Consider the following 18,639-nt stretch of genomic DNA (forward strand, 5'->3'; position numbering starts at 1 on the left):
CATTGATAACAGTTTAGTGTTTTATAGGAAATGAGGAGAATGTATCTGTTCAGAACGAAAATTAGGTTGGTGCTGGGATTTGATTTGATGACCTTCCAATTACAATTCCAGCATTTTATCTATCAAATTACTGCTTCTACTTCATGACTCAGTGGCTCATGACTCAATGTCCAAAACACCTGCATAAAATGTTAGTATATTTAATACATTTGAGTCAGATGAGGGTGAACTGGGTTGTGTCTAATGTTTGTTGTGTTACAGTATTGACTATTGTATAGGAGCTTGTTTTCACACAACTGCAGCAGACTCATCGTGATGACATACATCAGGTTTTTGTTTTGGACACAGAACACAATCTTTACACTCACTAATGTTCGTTTTTAAATAGTAAAGGCTTAAGGAATGTGCATTTTCGACATTATGACACACTTGATTCACCCCTTAGCTGTCATGCAAAAAGGCAATAGTTTTCATAGGCAACACCCATGAATTTAATGCACATGTTCAGGTCCTCTTTCACATACAAGGTATATATAGTGGTGTGAAAAAAGTGTTCCTTATTTCTTATTTGTTTGCATGTTTGTCACACTTCAATGTTTCAGATCATCAAACTAATTTAAATATTAGTAAAAGATAAAACAAGTGAGCACATGATAATGAAGGCTTTTGTTATTATGGGGAAAACAAAATTCTAAAGTACATGGTCCTGTAAAGTATTTGCCCCCTAAACCTAATAACTGGTTGGGCTGCCCTTAGCAGCAACAATCGAGCGTTTGCGATAACTTGCAATGAGTCTGTTACAGCTCTGTGGAGGAATTTAGGTTCACTCATCTATGCAGAATTGTTGTAATTAAGCCACATTGGAGGGTTTTTGAGCATAAACCACCTTTTTAAGGTCATGCCACAGCATCTAAAAAGGATTCATTTTAGGACTTTGACAAGGCCACTCAAGTCTTCATTTAGTTTTTCTTCAGACACTCAGAGGTGGACTTGCTGGTATGTTTTGGATCATTGTCCTGCTGCAGAACCCGAGTTCGCTTCAGCTTGAGGTCACGAACAGATGGCTGGACATTTATCACAGCAAGTCTTCCAGGTCCTGAAGCAGCAAAACAGCCCCAGACCATCACACTACCACACCATATTTTACTGTTGGTATGATGTTATTTTTCTGAAATGCGGTGTTACTTTTACGCCAGACGTAATGGGACACACCTTCCAAAAAGTTAAACTTTTGTCTCGTCAGTCCACAGAGTATTTTCCCAAAAGTCTTGGCGATCATCAAGATGTTTTCTGGCAAAACTGAGACGAATATTTGTTCTTTTTGCTCAGCAGCAATGTTTGTCTTGGAACTCTGCCATGCAGACCATTTTTGCCCAGTCTTTTTTATGGTGGAGTCATGAACACTGACCTTAACTGAGGCAAGTGAAACCTGCAGTTCTTTGGATGTTGTTGTGGGGTCTTTTGTGACCTCTTTGATGAGTTGTCGCTGTAATCTTGGGGTAATTTTGGTCAGCCGGCCACTCCTGGGAAGGTTCTCCACTGTTCTCCAGAGTCCCAAAGCTTTGGAAATGGCTTTATAACCTTTTCCAGACTGATAGATCTCAATTACTTTCTTTTTCATTTGGAAAGGACTTTATTTATTTATTTTAATATAATCTCATTGTACATTTCCCCTCCTGTTCACAGCTGACATTAGGGACACCAATACATTGGTCCTCTCTTTTTTTTTCTAGTTGGTTATAAAGCTAACGTAAAACATTATCCAGTGATATAGCTTTATCATGTTCATGAATGCTGCTTGACATACAAATGACAAATCACAAAAGACTCTTTATTGTTCTTGGAGAATGTTCCCAGACTGGTTATCTGACTGTAGACTTTAGATGTTTCGCTTTTGTTGTATTCTGTGTTTTCTTTATTACAAATCCTTGTCATTTTTACACGCTTCCTTATTCTTCTTCAGATTTTTTTTTGGCCCCTCCTTTATTCATTCCTTTTTTCTTTTTTTCTTGTAGGGGCAGGATTATGTGACTGTTGCTTGTTTTACACGCAGACCATCCCTTTTGTTGCTTGTGTGTTTGTAGAGCTCACATTTTAAGTGGGATTGATTTTCTGAACATGTTATTCAACTTTTGTTTACCAGATTGTGTCTAAAAGGAATTTCATCTCTAAGTAAGAAACATTGATTTTTCTCTTTTTAATTTCCTCTCAGCCTAATATTTAAACACTTTGTATAATGAGTGAGTGTACAAGGTGCAATTACATGCAATTAAATGATCAGATGTACTTTCTTTTTCATCATTTGAATAAACTATTTATTGATTGCTGCATGTTTTAAATTCACTGTAGCAGAGATTTCTAATAGATTTCTAACTGTAATTGTTGAACTTGACAGGTTTGTCATACTACCAATTTAGGGCAGTGCCATATCACATTGTTCATTATATACCGATACAATTTATACACTGCTGATGATTTGCAGCTTATTTTTAAACATAAATGACAATATATTACAACTTTTAATGATTGTTAAATTCTTGCGGTCATGTGCTGGGGAATAGATTATTAAAGAAAAAGTGCTGTTTTGCTTCCAACTTGTTTAAACCTGACAAGATTCAGCAGATTGCTTAGTTATGTTTTATTTATAAATGTTTTATTTTTTAAACTAGTTAGAGGCTTGTAGCAGTGGAATGCCCACAAACAGCCATTGTGATTTTTGTGGCTTTTCATGAGAGCCATGCTGTTGAAAATATGTACAAAGTGCACCAACAAACCACACAATGACACACACACACACACACACACACACACACACACCATTCTAATGCCAGCATGAGTCACGAGTTCAGTGTATTCTTTAATCCTGCACTTAATTAAGATAGCATTGTTAATTGATTCATTCATTGATATTGACTAATTTTTCTTTGTGGCCTGAGGCAAGTGCGCTCTTTAAAATGTATTAGTTGGTGCAGTAGCTGAATGTTAAGTAGAGAGTTTTGTGATTGCAGGGGGGGAAATTGTGTAGTCAATGTTTTTGTTTGAGGAAGCTGCTTTACCAGATTGGTCAGTTCTGCTTCTGCATTCTCAGAAATAAACAAAACAAACAAAAAAAAAAACAATAGTTAGTTGATGGGTATTGTGCCTTACTCATGGTTTTTATTTAATGGTTCTTTTTTGTTTTTTCTTACTTGAAGGGTGTTTTTAATAGAAATTACAAAGATTTTTACAACGAATATGAATATCTATTAGGATATATTCATTTTGGAGACAAAGCACTTGTGTAGGATCCTATAGATGAGGTTATGTGGCAAAAATAAATCTCACCACATTTTAACAAGCTCTTTTTTTTCCTTTTCTGAAGCCTTCGTTTGCCATTTACTAAAACAATATTTACATTTTGATTATCTCCTTATTCCTTAATATAATACAAGATTACAGTGAAGAGGGCTGGATACATACATTTAAATGTCACCTTCTGTATTGCAGAGCAGGACCTACTTCCAGGTTTATGCGGCCTGTTTTGAGATTAATGAAAAGACGGCCCTCAATTTTCCTTCATCACTTCTCACAATCTTGATGTGATCAGCTTTTTTGTCTGCCGCAAGACCAAGATTGCAAGATGACATTTTTGCGACTTCAGAAAAAGCTAGTGCTGTCCTTGTTCGTGTTGTTTTTAATAGGAGGGTTGTACCTACTGGGCTCAAACCGTAATCACAACAGGTATGGAGAGTCCTCATAATGCTGGTGTTCTAAAACAGGCTGATAAATGAGGAAAATGTATAAGCTATACATCTCTCACTTACTGCACTAAACCTTATTTAATTTTTACTGACCTATTATCTATGATAGACCTTAGTGAAAGTATTGGAATGGCTTTAATTTCCTGATATTTATATCTAGATGGGTTAATTTAGAACATGGCATCTTTTGTTTGAACCCACCCATTTGTGATAAAGAACATAAAGCACAAAATCTTTTGCTCTGAACCCAACATTTTACATTTGAAAAAGGATTAACTTAAAGGTAAGAAAGCTCTCTATTGGAGGAAAATCAAGCCACTGTGAAGCTAAAAAGTGGGGAAATCATTTGAAGGCGTTGTACGTGCATTGGGCATGTTCAATGCAACACTTTAGCTTCATTGTCCTGGAAAAGAAAGAAACAGCTGGTGTACTAATAACTAGACAGCAAATAGGTTAGCTAAAGACGATGACTAAAGCTGTGAAGGATAACAACATCCAAAATCAAGACTCTGTGTCATCACAATGAATGTCCAAGGGGTATGGAAAATTAATTACACCCCACTAATCAAAAATGACTTCAAAAACAGAAATACAGAGGCCTTCCCAATAGATGAAAACCATTTATCAGCAGTAAGAATGGCTAAATTCCAATTTAAAAGAAATGTAACCAAGCCCAGTGTGTTCAGAATAAAAATTATCTGCTTATGATGCAGGATAAACAAAATTATCAGTCAAGCCGGGATTGTTTATCATTGGGTCACTGGTTTGATGTAGTTAATGCAACTATTTGGAGAAGCAACCAAAAAGAACTGGTTATTTACTTCAAGACTATCTGCTCCTATACTTTTACTTACCTAAAAATAATGGGTGGTCTGACACCAGAGGTGCCATTTTTCAATTCAACATATCTATAAGTAAGTATAGAGGAATGAAAGCTAAAATTCGGATCTATTTAATATAAATCTCTTTAGTATTCATTCAGCTTTGCATGGACCATTAGTAAAAAAATGTGGTCTTTTTGAAGTAATAGTGCCACAGAAAATAATTACTGATAACTGAATATTAAAATGGCATTATTGTCAATGACTATTATCATAAAAATATAATGCTTTATTAATGCGCCGTTTGTAGACTTATTAAAATATTTTCGAAATATTCAATTTTTAAATTAAATTTTTTTTGTTACATTTAAAGTTTAGAGGACTACGAAGGATACAAGGACACGTACCCTGATCTTTGGAATTCTGAATTTAATATGGAAAATAAAGATGAACAGACAGACGACACAATAGAGGATGTATACAAAAGACCTTGGATCGAAATGCACAACAAACCTACAAATTCTTCATTGAAACCTGTAAATCCAGTTCAACTTTCAGAACAAGATTTCTTAGGAGATGAATATGCAGTTGATAATGATATGCCACAAACTGTAAGTATTTCACCTTTTATATTTAAACATTAAAAGTTTCTGTTTCTTTACTTAATGAACAATCTGTGCCGAGTGTTTCATTCTATATAAAAAAAAACACTATTTGAACGAGGCAAAGTAATTCTGTGCTCTGTATATTCTTTAATCGAAGCAAATAGATTAATAAATAAACGATTAGTACTGTTTTTTTTTTTTTTTTAAAGGTACAAAAATGTTCTCCAATGTTACAAAACCACTTTAGTCTCAGTGCTGTAAAACGTCTTAGCTGGGTTAGCAAGGTTCACCATAGGTCTGTGGAACAATATTACACCCATATGTGGTTCTTCCCTTGTGTGTTACCACAACGCTTGAAGCGCATAATTGTATGAAATGTCTATTGTATACTTTAGCATTACAAATGTCCTAAACTGGAACAAAATCCCCCAAACCTGTTCCAGCATGACAATGCGCTTGTGTAAAAAAAGGGAAAAAAAGGTCTACAAAGACATGGTTTCTCGAGATTGGTGTACGGCCCTGCAAGCAAAATTTCCCCCTTTATTAACTCAATTTAACAGTGCTGCAAATACTGTATGATTGTGCTGAAACTGTAAAACAATTTAAAAATTTGACATTTTCATAAATGTATGTCATGCAAATTAAAGCACTTTCTTGCATTTTGTTGAAAATTAAAACAGCAGCCATCTTGTTATTAATGCATTACAAATATCGTAATGGAAAAGGCTTCCAATGTCTGTTAAAAATCATGCAATGGTAATTTTAAGACCAAGGACATATTTAGTGGCACTTCATCTTTCATCTGCAGTGTGATTGAAAATGCAGTCTGCTGATGTAACTGAATGTTTACTTTATTTTATATATAAGAGCTGCTCCAACAGCATCCAGAAAAAGATGCTGAAGACTGACTTTGCTGAGACGTATCTACCCAGTGTGCCAGTCTTGCAGTGGGCAAAGCATTTCTCTGAGCAGGAATACGAGCGGTTATCTCACTACCATGGTGCCCATGGCTGGGGTAGTGTCAGTATTGACAGTGAGTTCCATTTATTACTGCTAGAATTTGCTATTAATGTGAAAGTAAGATCATTGACATTAACATTTTGACCCATTAATTTGATATCAGCCCTCATGTGGTGTTTTTGCACATAGTCCAAGCATAATTCTGGTAACCGAAGCATGACACATCTGCTTATTCATTAAGAATGCAAACTGGATAACTTAAGTTTCAAATAAAACCTTATACATGATATTGCCTGAGCAATCAAATCAAATACACTGTGCACTTTATTAAAAAGAGAAGCTTAAAGGTGTTAGATTAAATATTTACAAATGCATGTCTGATGTTTTGCCAGTTCTGAATGAATCTTTGTCCCTCCTAAACACTTCTGCTAACCGGGTGATGTTTGATGACTGGAAGAATAGAAAGTCCCGATCAGGTTGCATCCGCTGTGCTGTGGTTGGAAATGGCGGAATCCTGAATGGGTCAAAGAAAGGCAAGGAGATTGACCACAATGACTATGTGTTCAGGTAAGATAATATCTGAGCAGTCATTTTTAGGAATGGATTGTCCTGGAGTCCTAAAATAAATAAATAAATCTGTGATCAAAAAATGTATTAGAGGATAGACCATAATTTCTTTACAAGTGTAGCTCTGTGTGATTCTCATTGTATTTGAATATAGCTTTCTATAAAAAAGAAAAGAAAATTTAAGTTGGTTCTTAAAATCTAAAATCTCAACACAGATTTGATTAATCCTTTACCTATTTTAGCTGTGCACACTTAATTACACCTAATCTTAATTATTCAGGCCCAAAAAGTAAAATATTAATAAATAAATGGAATTTAATTGGTGTAACTAATTTCTTTCTCTTTCAGGACAAATGGTGCAGTTATTAATGGCTTTGAGAAGGATGTTGGCTCACGTACCTCTTTCTACACCTTCTCCACCAACACCTTTCGCAACTCTTTAAGAAGTTATGCACATGCAGGCTATAAAAGCGCTCCAAAGAGCAAGGTAAGAGACAGTCCATCAACCTCAGAGAGGCCACAAAAAGGGGCTTTTTAAATAACTCAACTCAATTACTGATTATTAAAAGCAGGTATTTACACTGTAGCTTGGCTTATGTTACCTGATTGTATAAATATATTGTGAAGATGAAATAGATGTTAGATGAGACATATAACTTACAATATACAGTAAAATTCCTGGAAGTATTAGAATACTAGGTTCGGCAGCTTGCTCTAAAATTAGTGAGAACTTAGGCGCTAGTGTAAACTCTAGTTTCCCCTCTCCTTTTAATGTTTTTGCCCCTCTTTCCACTACTTGACATTTCCAGGAGACCAGGTACATTTTCCTTCCTGATCATGACCGGGACTATATTCTCATGCGAGCTGCATCCTTGCACATACCAATCAAGTATGGAAAAGAGCGGAGTTCAAAGTAAATACTTCAGATTTTACACAATGAATATGTTAATGTACCATTCAATATATTAGTCTTTGAGATTTTATATATATATATATATATATATATATATATATATATATATATATATATATATATATATATATATATATATATATATATATATATATATATATATATATATATATATATATATATATATATATATATATGTATATATATATATATATATATATATATATATATATATATATATATATATATATATATAAAATTACACACACACAAACAGGTGCATGTCAAGAAATTAGAATATCATTAAAAGTTTAATTATTTTAGTAATTCAATACAAAATGTGGAACTCATATATTGTATAGATTCATCACACACAGACTGATATATTTCAAGTGTTTATTTCTTTTAATTTTAATGATTATGGCTTACAGCTAATGAAAAAACCTAAAATTCAGTTTCTTAGAAAATTTAAATATTGTGAAAAAGTTCAATATTGGAGACTCGTGGTGTCACACTCTAATCAGCTCTATCTATCTATCTATCTATCTATCTATCTATCTATCTATCTATCTATCTATCTATCTATCTATCTATCTATCATCTATCTATCTATATACATATACACACACACACACACACACACACACACACACACACACACACACACACACCCATATACACACAAACAAACTTTTTTTTCTGCTCATTTTAGGCCTCCCGTATATTTTGGACCTAATGTAACTGTAGAGAACTTTAAAATGTACCACCCTGACTTTGTCCGTTACATCAGAAACAGGTGAGATAAAGTGTTTAAACACATTGTTATTGATAGAAAATTTTGTTATTCTAAACAACAGTAATATAAACAGCTGATCACCAGCCTATGATTTTGTTTCTTTTTTGGTCAATGAGACAATATAAAAAGTTTAACTTACAGACAAGTTTTTTTTATTTTATCATTTTTTTTTTACAAAGCATCAAAGATAAACAATGCTTAAAAATAGTCAGTTTATTGTTGCAGTTACAAAAGCGTAACTTTATCACCGACCAATCAGAATCAAGAATTCCACAAGGTTTGTGTACATTTACTTTAGTCCCACAGGAAGCATGAACACACTCACCTGATGACTTTCTTGGTAGGCTACTGTTTAGATACAAGCCGTGTGACAGACACTGTCTTTCGTTAAAGCCTGTGTAAAGTTCATTAGTTTTAGTGTAGACACCTGCGGCTTATAGACAGAAAAATAAAAGTTCAAAATAAAAATCTTTGTCAAATAAAAAAAAAGGTGCGGCTTATATTTGGGTGCGCTTAATAGTCCGGAAATTACGGTACTACATTAAGCCATGAACAGTGTAGAAATGTAAATGCTCGGCTGTGTCTATAGACCACTGTGTCATTTATTTTTCTTATGCTATAGGTTTCTGCATTCAGGCAGACTTAAAAGCAAACTGAGAAACATCTACAGGCCGTCTACAGGAGCCGTGATGCTATTGGCAGCTCTCCATACGTGTGACGAGGTAGAAGTTATTTTCTTTAGATAGGTGTAATGTTTGGTGTGGTGTTGGATTTATGATGATCGCAAATGTTTATCTATTTTATGAGTTGCTTAATGGCTCCTAGTTTTATAACAACAAATGACTGTAAAAGACTGAAGAAAGAACATTACTCATAATCTTACATTCCAGTGCTCATGTTAGTTCTCACTCTTCAGTGTTCTGTATTGTTTAAAGATTTATAATCACACACTTGATATCACACAAATAAGGATGGGGAAACCTTTTGAGTCTGGATCCCCTTAAGGTTTCTTCCTCATAACATCTAAGGGAGTTTTTCCTTGCCACAGTCCCCATTCACCATTCACCTTAACTTTTAAATTCTGTAAAGCTGCTTTGAGACAATGTCTATTGTGAAAAGCGCTATAGAACTTGACTTGACTTGACGTGTAATCCAGATGAAAGCTTTAGGAATACTGATCTTTCTCTTTTCTTTGTTGTTATGTCAAAAGGTAAACGCCTACGGATTCATGACTCCAGACTTCAGAAATTACTCAGACCATTACTATGACAAATATCCTCGTAAGGTGCGTTTCTTTGCCAACCATGACCTGCGAATGGAGTTGAATCTGTGGCAGAAGCTACACAAGGCAGGACTGATAAAGCTCTACATGCGAACATGACCTTTAGTCTAACAAGCCTAAATTGGACTCTGACCCCTCGCAGGATTTAAGGCGTTTTGTGCTGTAGATAAAAATCCATGTCATGTTTTAATGCCTCTGGATTTTTTTTTTTTTTTTGACTCCCACAAATTAAAGAGTAATATCAATGAACTTTGAACTAGACTACATTTAAACCTTGTCAGCTCACGAAGTTGACGAAATGATATTTTCGTGTAAAGCGTGAAACTTTCTAAGAATTTGATGAATGTAAGTGTGTTGGGAGCATTGTGCAAGTGTGACTTGTAATTTAGTACCTTGTTGTGTAATGACATAGATGAAGGCTCTTATAGCAAAATGACATCAATGCTTATACAGCATAATTTCTGGTGAACTTTGACTTTAATGCTTATTGTTATGTTTTTCTGTAATATATTAAAGACAGGGAAAATATTACGAAGTCTGCATGTGGAAGATGGGACTAATTTTGAATATTGCTACCTCAAATAAGTTATAAATAACAGCTAAGGAAAATGTCTTGTATCGACAAATAGTTGGTTGTTGATGGGCATTTACTTAAAGACAGTTTTGCCTCGTTTGCCTTTTTTTTTTTTTTTGAATTAATAATTCAAGTTTTAATTTATTTTTTATGAAATAAAGGAAGTAGTATTTGACTTGACTGATCTGTTTATTTAATAGGTAAAGAAAGGAAATAGTTTGTAATGGGGATGCACACCAAGGTTGTAATTTGCCACTGGCATGTAACTCCTTCATGTTTAACAAGCTGTAAAAAAACATTATTAACACAGTACTTAGTACATTACATAACATTGTCCTGGAGCACGGGTTATATAATTACAGTCAAAACTATAGCGATCACATCTACGGGTGAAGCAAGGGCAATAAAATGTTTCATGCTTACTCAAGATATACAGTAAAACCCTGTTGGACTTTCATAAAGCATAAATTGCTCGTAGTTCCATTTGCTTGTACATTCAAACTAATTTTCCCCATAGGAATGAATGTAAAAGCGATTTAATCCGTTCAGAGACCTCATTCGATCGCTTATTTCTGCACTTAAAAAATATTTGCAGCCTATGTTAACAAACAAATACACCGCAAATTACTGCATTGACAAAGAAATACATTATTAATAATAAGATAATAAAATACTGTAATAAAAATAAAGATAAATTAATTAAAATACAGTACCGTATGGTCAACATAATTTACCATGTGGTAGTGGTTGATTGCGAGTGTAAAATGATGGTGGATGGTGAGGAGGAAGGAAGTTTTTGGAAGGAGAATCTTCTCTTGACCTTCTCTTTATTATTTACTTTGGTGTTTATGGTAGAGCTAGACACCCCATACTGCTGACATAGATCACACGTACACACTCCACGCTCGTACTTTTCGACTATTTCCTTCTTGGTTTCAATGGTAATTCTATTAACTTTTCCCCCTGCACCATCACTGATTTTCTTGGGAGAAATTTTTCAAGATTTCTAGTGAAATAAAAATATAACACTAAAAAAAGTTTGCTCGTAAAATAGGCTTTTACTATTGTATTCAAAGAGTACAGTAGCACCAAGCTGTAAAAGTTGGCAGCTGGTTTTTTGCTGACCTCTTGTGGCGATTTGGTTTAATTGCAGCTTTCAATCCATTTTACACTAATTTAAGTGAAGTGACCGAGTTGCTGAGAATTTCTGCACATCAACAAATTGTGTTTAATCCAGTTAGCAGGTGGAACATCTCTAGTGTAAGAATTATGAAGCACTGTTCTCTTATTTTCTTCTTTCATGCTTCATAATATATTAGAAGAAAGAAGCAAACAAGAAAGAGCATTAAAAGCATTGAAGCTCCATTAAAACCATTTCAGAACAGAAAAAGAAATCCACATTGATTGACCCTTTGGCTTTCAATTCTTGCTTTTGCACATTTTGTTCACTTGCACACAGTCAGGGATGTTGTACAATCAGAATCAGGTGTATCATTAACCAGTTACACCAAGCAGGTGCTAATGATCATCAGTTTCATATGTAGGTTGAAACACCGTCATTGATGAATGTCTGCATTCAACAGTGAAGCATGGTGGAGGTTCCTTGCAAGTTTGGAGCTGCATTTCTGCAAAGCAGTTAGAGAGTTAAAGATTTGGTCAGGATCAATAATGTCCTCAATGCTGAGAAATACAGGCAGATAAATGTCCATCATGTAACACCATTGGGGAGGCATCTGATTGGCCCTTTAGAGTAGAGAACATCAAGAAATCCTAGAAGTAGGAATCCTAGAAGTAATAGTTTTGACCCCCACAGAGCCTAAATCTGTGGTTAGTTCTCCAAACAACCTATCTGCTGAATTTCTTCTAAAACTGTGCAAATGCGCCTAAAGAATTTATACTATTCTGCTGGCACAAGGGTGTCCCACCAAATATTAAATATCTGGATTGCTCTACTGTTCATTTACCTTCAATTTCCTATTTAACACATCTATTAACCCAATTAAAAATATTTTTAAAACTACCCTCACTTTAGCACTGTGCTATATATGTACATAATACTATGTGCCACAGTTAAACCTTTAGTCTGAGCTTTGCTCTGATTTTCGTACTTCACAATGAAATAAAAACAATAAAGAAAAACAAACACAAAAATATATCAAAAGCGTCATTAAAAATCTGTTGCAGCAATTGAAAAAGAGGTACCAAACTCTTCTTTACTATAGGAATAATGAATTTCACTGTTTTTTATAGGACTATAGCAGGGGTCACCAACCTTTTTGAAACTGAGAGCTACTTCTTGGGTACCAATTAATGTGACACAGTTTTCAGTTTGATCTAAAATAACAAATTTGCTTAATTTACCTTTTATTATGTTATTATTAATAATTAATGATATTCATATATGTGAAGACACTGATTGTGTTAATGATTTCTCATAATAATGATCAACAATGATTTAACAAAGTAGGAAACAGCTATTTTTTAGAAAAGGCCCGTGGGCTACTCATGTGGTCCTTGCGGGCACCACGTTGGTGACCCCTGGACTATAGGATTGTAACAATGTGCCCCTTGTGTACACTTACTTATGCTCTTGACTTGACTTGAGAGACGGGTATTTCTCTAAAAATTAAGTCATGGATATTTAATTACTCAATGAATTAATGGTTCCATATATTGTTACTGGAAAGAGTACACATTTCCCTTCAGTCATACTTTTCACTCTTGTCTATTTGCCAGATAGACAATTATACTAAAATATTTGTTTTTACTGAAAGACATAATAAAGTGTAACCATGACTGTATTGAGTATTGTTTTTATGTTATGAAGTGCACAATTCCACAGCATACATCATGACTTGGGGTTAGGCCTTCCTGGAGATTACCCTTGAGAGTCAAAGTGCTTAATTGTTAGATCTTTTCTCATTATTTGGTGTTGAAACATTTCCCTGATAACTGCTCCCTTGTGGGTGATACAATTGCCCATTGATTTAGTTGTGCTGTACACTGTTAATATGTATAACATGAAATGTACACTCAGGGTCAGTTAGGCTCTGTGTACTCATCCAGGATTCTGCAACATACTTGCAGAGCAAAAATATATAATTTTTCATTATTGTAAATATACATAAACAAAGAAATGTATAATATGACAACCAAATAAAAATATATATTTTATATTCCCCGTTTGCATTTGAATCTAGTTCATTTTTTTCTATCCATCTATCCATCTATCCATCTATCTATCCATCTATCCATCTATCCATCTATCTATCCATCTATCCATCTATCCATCTATCCATCTATCTATCTATCTATCTATCTATCTATCTATCTATCTATCTGTCTGTCTGTCTGTCTGTCTGTCTGTCTGTCTGTCTCTGTGTGTGTGAGAGTAATTGTTAGGCCACTGAAGCTAAGTGTGTTAGATCTGCTTGATCATTTCTAAACTGCTTTCCACAGAGCAACATTTTTGCAGCAATATCTGTGTCTTTCGGGAAAAGGTTATCACCTGTGTGGGATTCTGACACTATGATAATAACCATTATTTACCCAGGGTTTATAGTAGAAAGGTGCAGATTCAAATGCTGGAGCAATGCATTGACTGTTCTTCAACTAAATGAGAATTTGGTGCCACTATTTTTACATGACTCCATAAACGGTGTGAATTGATGTGGATATCTATGTAAGAATTAAGCAATATTTAATGTTGAATAAACATCCAACAGCAAAACTAATTAGTAAAAGTTATTTTTACTTGTCATTTGTAAATTATAGCACACAGTGAAAATTGGTCTTTGCATATCCCAGTTGCATTTGAAATTTCGGCATGATATATCACCCCTGGAGCAGAGAGTTAAGGGCCTTGGGTTCTAGGGCCTTGACTAAGAGCAGCAGCTTGGAAATACTGGGGTTTGAACCCACTGCCTTCCAATCAGTAATCCAGTCTTTGCCACTGACCTACTACTTTCCATAGTTATCACATATCCCAGGTTGTCAAGAAACTGGGGTCAGAGCACAGGGTCAGTCATGGTTTGGTGCCCCTGATGAAGATAGGGTTGAGTGCCGTGCTCAAGGGCTCAACAATGGCAGCTTGGCAGTGCTGGGGTTTGAACCCCCAACATTTAAGAAGCATTATGTTGGTAAACTTGGTTTAACAAGCATTATGTGTTAATAAAATATACAATGTGTTCATATCTCTAAAGGTTTAGGGATATAAAGACATTTTCAGTGCATTTTGCTTGCTGACTCCAGGTAAAATTGAAAATGAATGAACTGTGATCTATCATCCGTAGGCAGATCCAATAGAGTTCTTAAGGAAGACCCTTTTTTTCTTATTATCTTTACTGTAGTACTTACTTACTACACTTGATTAGATTGGTCACAATTCTGAGCCCACTCTGTGGTATCCAATTGAAATGGAAATATATGATATTTAAAAGTGTCAAGGTCACATGCTTACATGAATATAGTTATTTTACATGTAAAGTATATACAGAACACAATGCAACATTTTTAAATGGCCCCTTTTCATTCCAAGTGTGGCTTCAATTACATACAAATGCTCATACACATCATGTAATTTACACTTTTCAGACCTTCCTAAAGGAATTACTTTTCTTACAGTTTCTTACAAAAAAAAAAAAAAAAAAAATCATAGGTTGTATACAATTTCCCTAAAAATAAACAGTAGTAAAATATTTCGGAGTATTCTGCTAGTACATGTACAACATGTAGCACAGTGTACTCCATTCTCCATCACACTTTTTGCAGATATGTTTCACATGCTGGAAAAATAATTTAGAAGATGAATGTTAATAAAAAAAAAAGCATTTACAAAGGGATTCATTCTTTTCCACTCAAATTATTATTTCAGCAAGGGTGTACACAGTTCCAGCTTCAGCAAAGTCCAACAGTTCTGGCAGTGTAGATCACAGTTTTGTGCAGTTTTTTTCCTGTACTTTTTTTTTCCATACAATGTGAAACATTTGGCATTCAGGATAAATGAAGGTCACTACTCATTTCAGTTGGTCTCGATGTGCCACCTGCAGCCATTTAAATGCAAATAGCATGAGAACTGTGTGTGTGTGTGTGTGTGTGTGTGTGTGTGTGTTTGCTGAGTATGGGAAGGGACAAGAGACAGAGAGTGATGGATAAAGCAAAGGAAGAAAAACCACAGGAAAACTGAGTAACCCCATACACACTCAAGCCCCTTATGGTGTTTCCATGGCAACGCTAAATGCGCTACATGGTGAATCAGAGAAACAGAATACTTGACATTTCAGCTCAATCTTTGGATTAATGTCACACAGGGGGCAAGTGCTGGGCTAATAAAACCTGTGCTGATGATCTCCAGAGATCAATAGGGCTCAGTAGAAATAATAGATCATGTGTATGTGGGATGTGGTTTTGAATAGTTTTTCCACACATTGACCTAAATTTACCGAAACATTAATTATAAAGTAAACACCATCAGGATTGTGAAAAAGATTTTGCTCATTGGTGCCAACTAGTTAAATGCAAATAAGCTGTACTTAATTGATTTGCCAATGTATTACAAGTCAGAGTTTTTTTTCAGCCAGCCATTTTAGCATGAAAACCATGATGCATTTTATTACTTATTCTTCTTTTAGCAATTTGCCCCATCATACTCTTAAACAATATTTATACAACACTGACATGGAAAGAAATACCTCTGTTTACTGCCAGAATCTTGGGGAACAGTCAGGTGATGCACACTTGCCAAAATTGTTTACAGTGAGTAGTGATCCAGAGCTATCAGTTACAGTCATGAAATCCTTAACCACAGAGCTACCACTCTACTGTCTGTATACCTTTTTGCACATTCTTGCTTTTTGTGGGGGGGTTCCCCTGGTTCTCCTGGTTCTCCCACTGCCCAAAAAATAAATGAATGTGTGTAAATAGTCTATCAACAGTATTACAGCCCAGCAGTAATAGATGTTAAAAAACCTAGCAATGTTTCTCTACCTACCACATACCTCTGGGGGGCTCTTTAGAGTGTGTATATACAGAACCATACTACACATATTTGAGATATGGCTTCTATTAAAACCTTTTTAGGTTCATGCATTCATCCAATATCTTCAGTAACCTTTTTATTGTGGTCAGAATTGTGGTGGGTCAAAAACCTTTCCTGGGAAAACTTGGTGCAGATTCACCCCAAATGGAATGCCTGTCCACATCATTCACCTGATAACTCACTATCTATCAGCTATTGGACAAGAAACTGCTGGTAGACTAGAGAGTGTGGAGAAAAATATATTTATGCAAACCAAACCTGTAGCTTCGAAAAAAACTCCAGTGAAGTGTCTATAAAAATCATAAAAACCTAATTTATACATTCATATTCTTTTCAATTAAATTAATTTATCGAACTGATTACACGTCTTTCAGTTTCTCATGCTGTACTTTAAAATACAGGTGGATCGAAGAATGCTGAGAAAGAAGGAAAAAATACCTCCACTATTTATGTAAAATAAAAATTCATGAAGCCTTAAAAGGGTAGCGTAGCTTCATGGTGGGAATATTAACCTTTAATCACATCCTCTATTTATTATGTAACTAACCTCTTTCGCATTTGTGTGCATCATTGCCTTGTCTCAGTCTGAGCTGATGTCAAATAATACATTCTGCCCTGCATGTAGGCTCCCTGACATTCGTGTGTGTGAAATGTTCGCGTCGTTTTTGAGGTTGAAAGCTTTTTCCAGCTAGGTTTGTGGCGCATCGTCCCCTCCCCCATCAGCATCACTCCAGCGCAAAGCAGCGGCAGAGCAGCATGGAGCTCCGTTTCAGCACTAGACAGCTCCATCACCAAAGCTCTACAGCACATTTTAATTAGCTCTTTAGCTCCACCCGCATTAATAGAATTATAACCACACCAGTGACCTGGATGTGGTGTGTTTGCGTTTTGGTCCCTGCTTTTTTTTACAACGTTTTCGTATAGAGCTTGCTGTCAATTGGCAAAGCCTCGGAGGATTGACCCCCCCTGCGTGTGTTGCTGGAAGGAAATGGTTCATCGGATCTTCTCTTCGTTTGGTGCAGCGTAAATAAATTTGCATCCAGGCTTATGTGGAGCTTCAGGAGAACAGAAATCAACGGCCTGCTGTAATGAGCATTCACATCACGCACTGACGAGTCGCTCCCAGCACATCTGTTCGTTTGTAAGCGTCTAACATGTGCGGAGGTGCAGAGAGCATTTTTTCGCTGAACAAGACAGCAAGACGACTCTAATTAATTTGGGACACTTCCGTTTCAATGCAAATGCCAGCAGCATCTTCGGGATTGAGAGGATGCACGCTGCTCTTGCGCTCCTGATCATGTCCGCGTCGTATTTTAGTCCCGGCTTTGCTCTAAGCTCGCATTTTGATTCAGGTGAGTTCTCTTTACTCACACCTCGGACGCGTTTTTCTCTCTAAAATGCCCATCATGATGGTGTGACTTGTTTTTACGGTTAAGACTTGATTTTTTAAGAATCTTTCTCTCTTTTTTTTTTAGAATCTCTACTGAAATAAATAAATTCGCCTTTGGCTGCAGGGAATGCGCAGCTCTTACATTCTCGCGCGCACGCACGCACACACACACACACACACACACTCTGTCTCAAAGCAACTCGTTTGTTATTGCGGGTTTTCAGATGCTGCTTCTGATAAGAATATATCTTACAGTTTCACAGTAGGTCGTTTTTAAAATTACATGTCCCTCCCTTACATTTGGTCAAGTGGGATCAAAAGAGAAAGAGAAGTAATGAAGTACTGGAACTTCTATAAACACTTCCACCTCTGGCAATAGCAGAATAATTAATGTTCCTCCTTAACATCTCCAGTGACACTTTTCATTTATTGTATAGTATTAATGCATTATTAGCCAAACCAATTATTATGTGATGTCCCAGTAGTGGCAAAATTATTAATAAATATTGATATTAGTATGCCCCATTATACAATAGATATATAAAAAAAATAATTATATATATATATATATATATATATATATATATATATATATATATATATATATATATATGGACAATACTATAGAAATCAAACTTGGACAAATTTTAAATTAATGCAATATGCAGCTCAAAATAACTGGCAACAAAAGTGAGTATGTAAAGATGTGACTAAATGAACATCTAAAAGTCCAAAGTTAATATTTTTTATGAGCACCGTTGTTAAAGCAGAATTAAAGCACTGCCTTAATTCTCCTGGGCATGGAATTCACCAGAGCTGCACAGGTTGTTGCTGAGATCCACTTTCATTCTCCCATAATGACATCACAGTCTGCTGGATGTTAGACACACGGTGCTTCTCCACCTTCCTTGTTGATGCCCCACAGGTGCTCAATAGGGTTCAGGTCTGAAAGCA

The 18,639-nt window shown here is 35.4% G+C and overlaps 2 protein-coding genes across 2 annotated transcripts in view; both read left to right on the forward strand.

Moving 5' to 3' along the window:
* Nucleotides 1-1,384: 1,384 nt before the first annotated feature.
* Nucleotides 1,385-10,438, forward strand: LOC124389433 (alpha-N-acetylgalactosaminide alpha-2,6-sialyltransferase 2-like). The gene is made up of 10 exons (XM_046854885.1): nucleotides 1,385-2,172; nucleotides 3,487-3,720; nucleotides 4,935-5,172; nucleotides 6,034-6,199; nucleotides 6,519-6,693; nucleotides 7,042-7,180; nucleotides 7,503-7,606; nucleotides 8,319-8,402; nucleotides 9,025-9,124; nucleotides 9,613-10,438. The coding sequence occupies exons 2-10, from the start codon at nucleotides 3,620-3,622 to the stop codon at nucleotides 9,781-9,783; spliced, it is 1,278 nt and encodes a 425-aa protein (XP_046710841.1). The 5' UTR covers nucleotides 1,385-2,172; nucleotides 3,487-3,619; the 3' UTR covers nucleotides 9,784-10,438.
* A 6,592-nt stretch (nucleotides 10,439-17,030) lies between these two features.
* aatkb (apoptosis-associated tyrosine kinase b) overlaps nucleotides 17,031-18,639 on the forward strand; it is a 48,022-nt gene continuing 46,413 nt past the window's right edge. Inside the window, exon 1 of the mRNA XM_046854171.1 lies at nucleotides 17,031-17,647. Coding sequence (XP_046710127.1) covers nucleotides 17,566-17,647 — 82 coding nt within the window. The 5' untranslated portion in view covers nucleotides 17,031-17,565. The remainder of the gene's footprint in view (nucleotides 17,648-18,639) is intronic.

Source organism: Silurus meridionalis, chromosome 7 (assembly GCF_014805685.1).
Source record: "Silurus meridionalis isolate SWU-2019-XX chromosome 7, ASM1480568v1, whole genome shotgun sequence".
Classification (NCBI taxonomy): Eukaryota; Metazoa; Chordata; class Actinopteri; order Siluriformes; family Siluridae; genus Silurus; species Silurus meridionalis.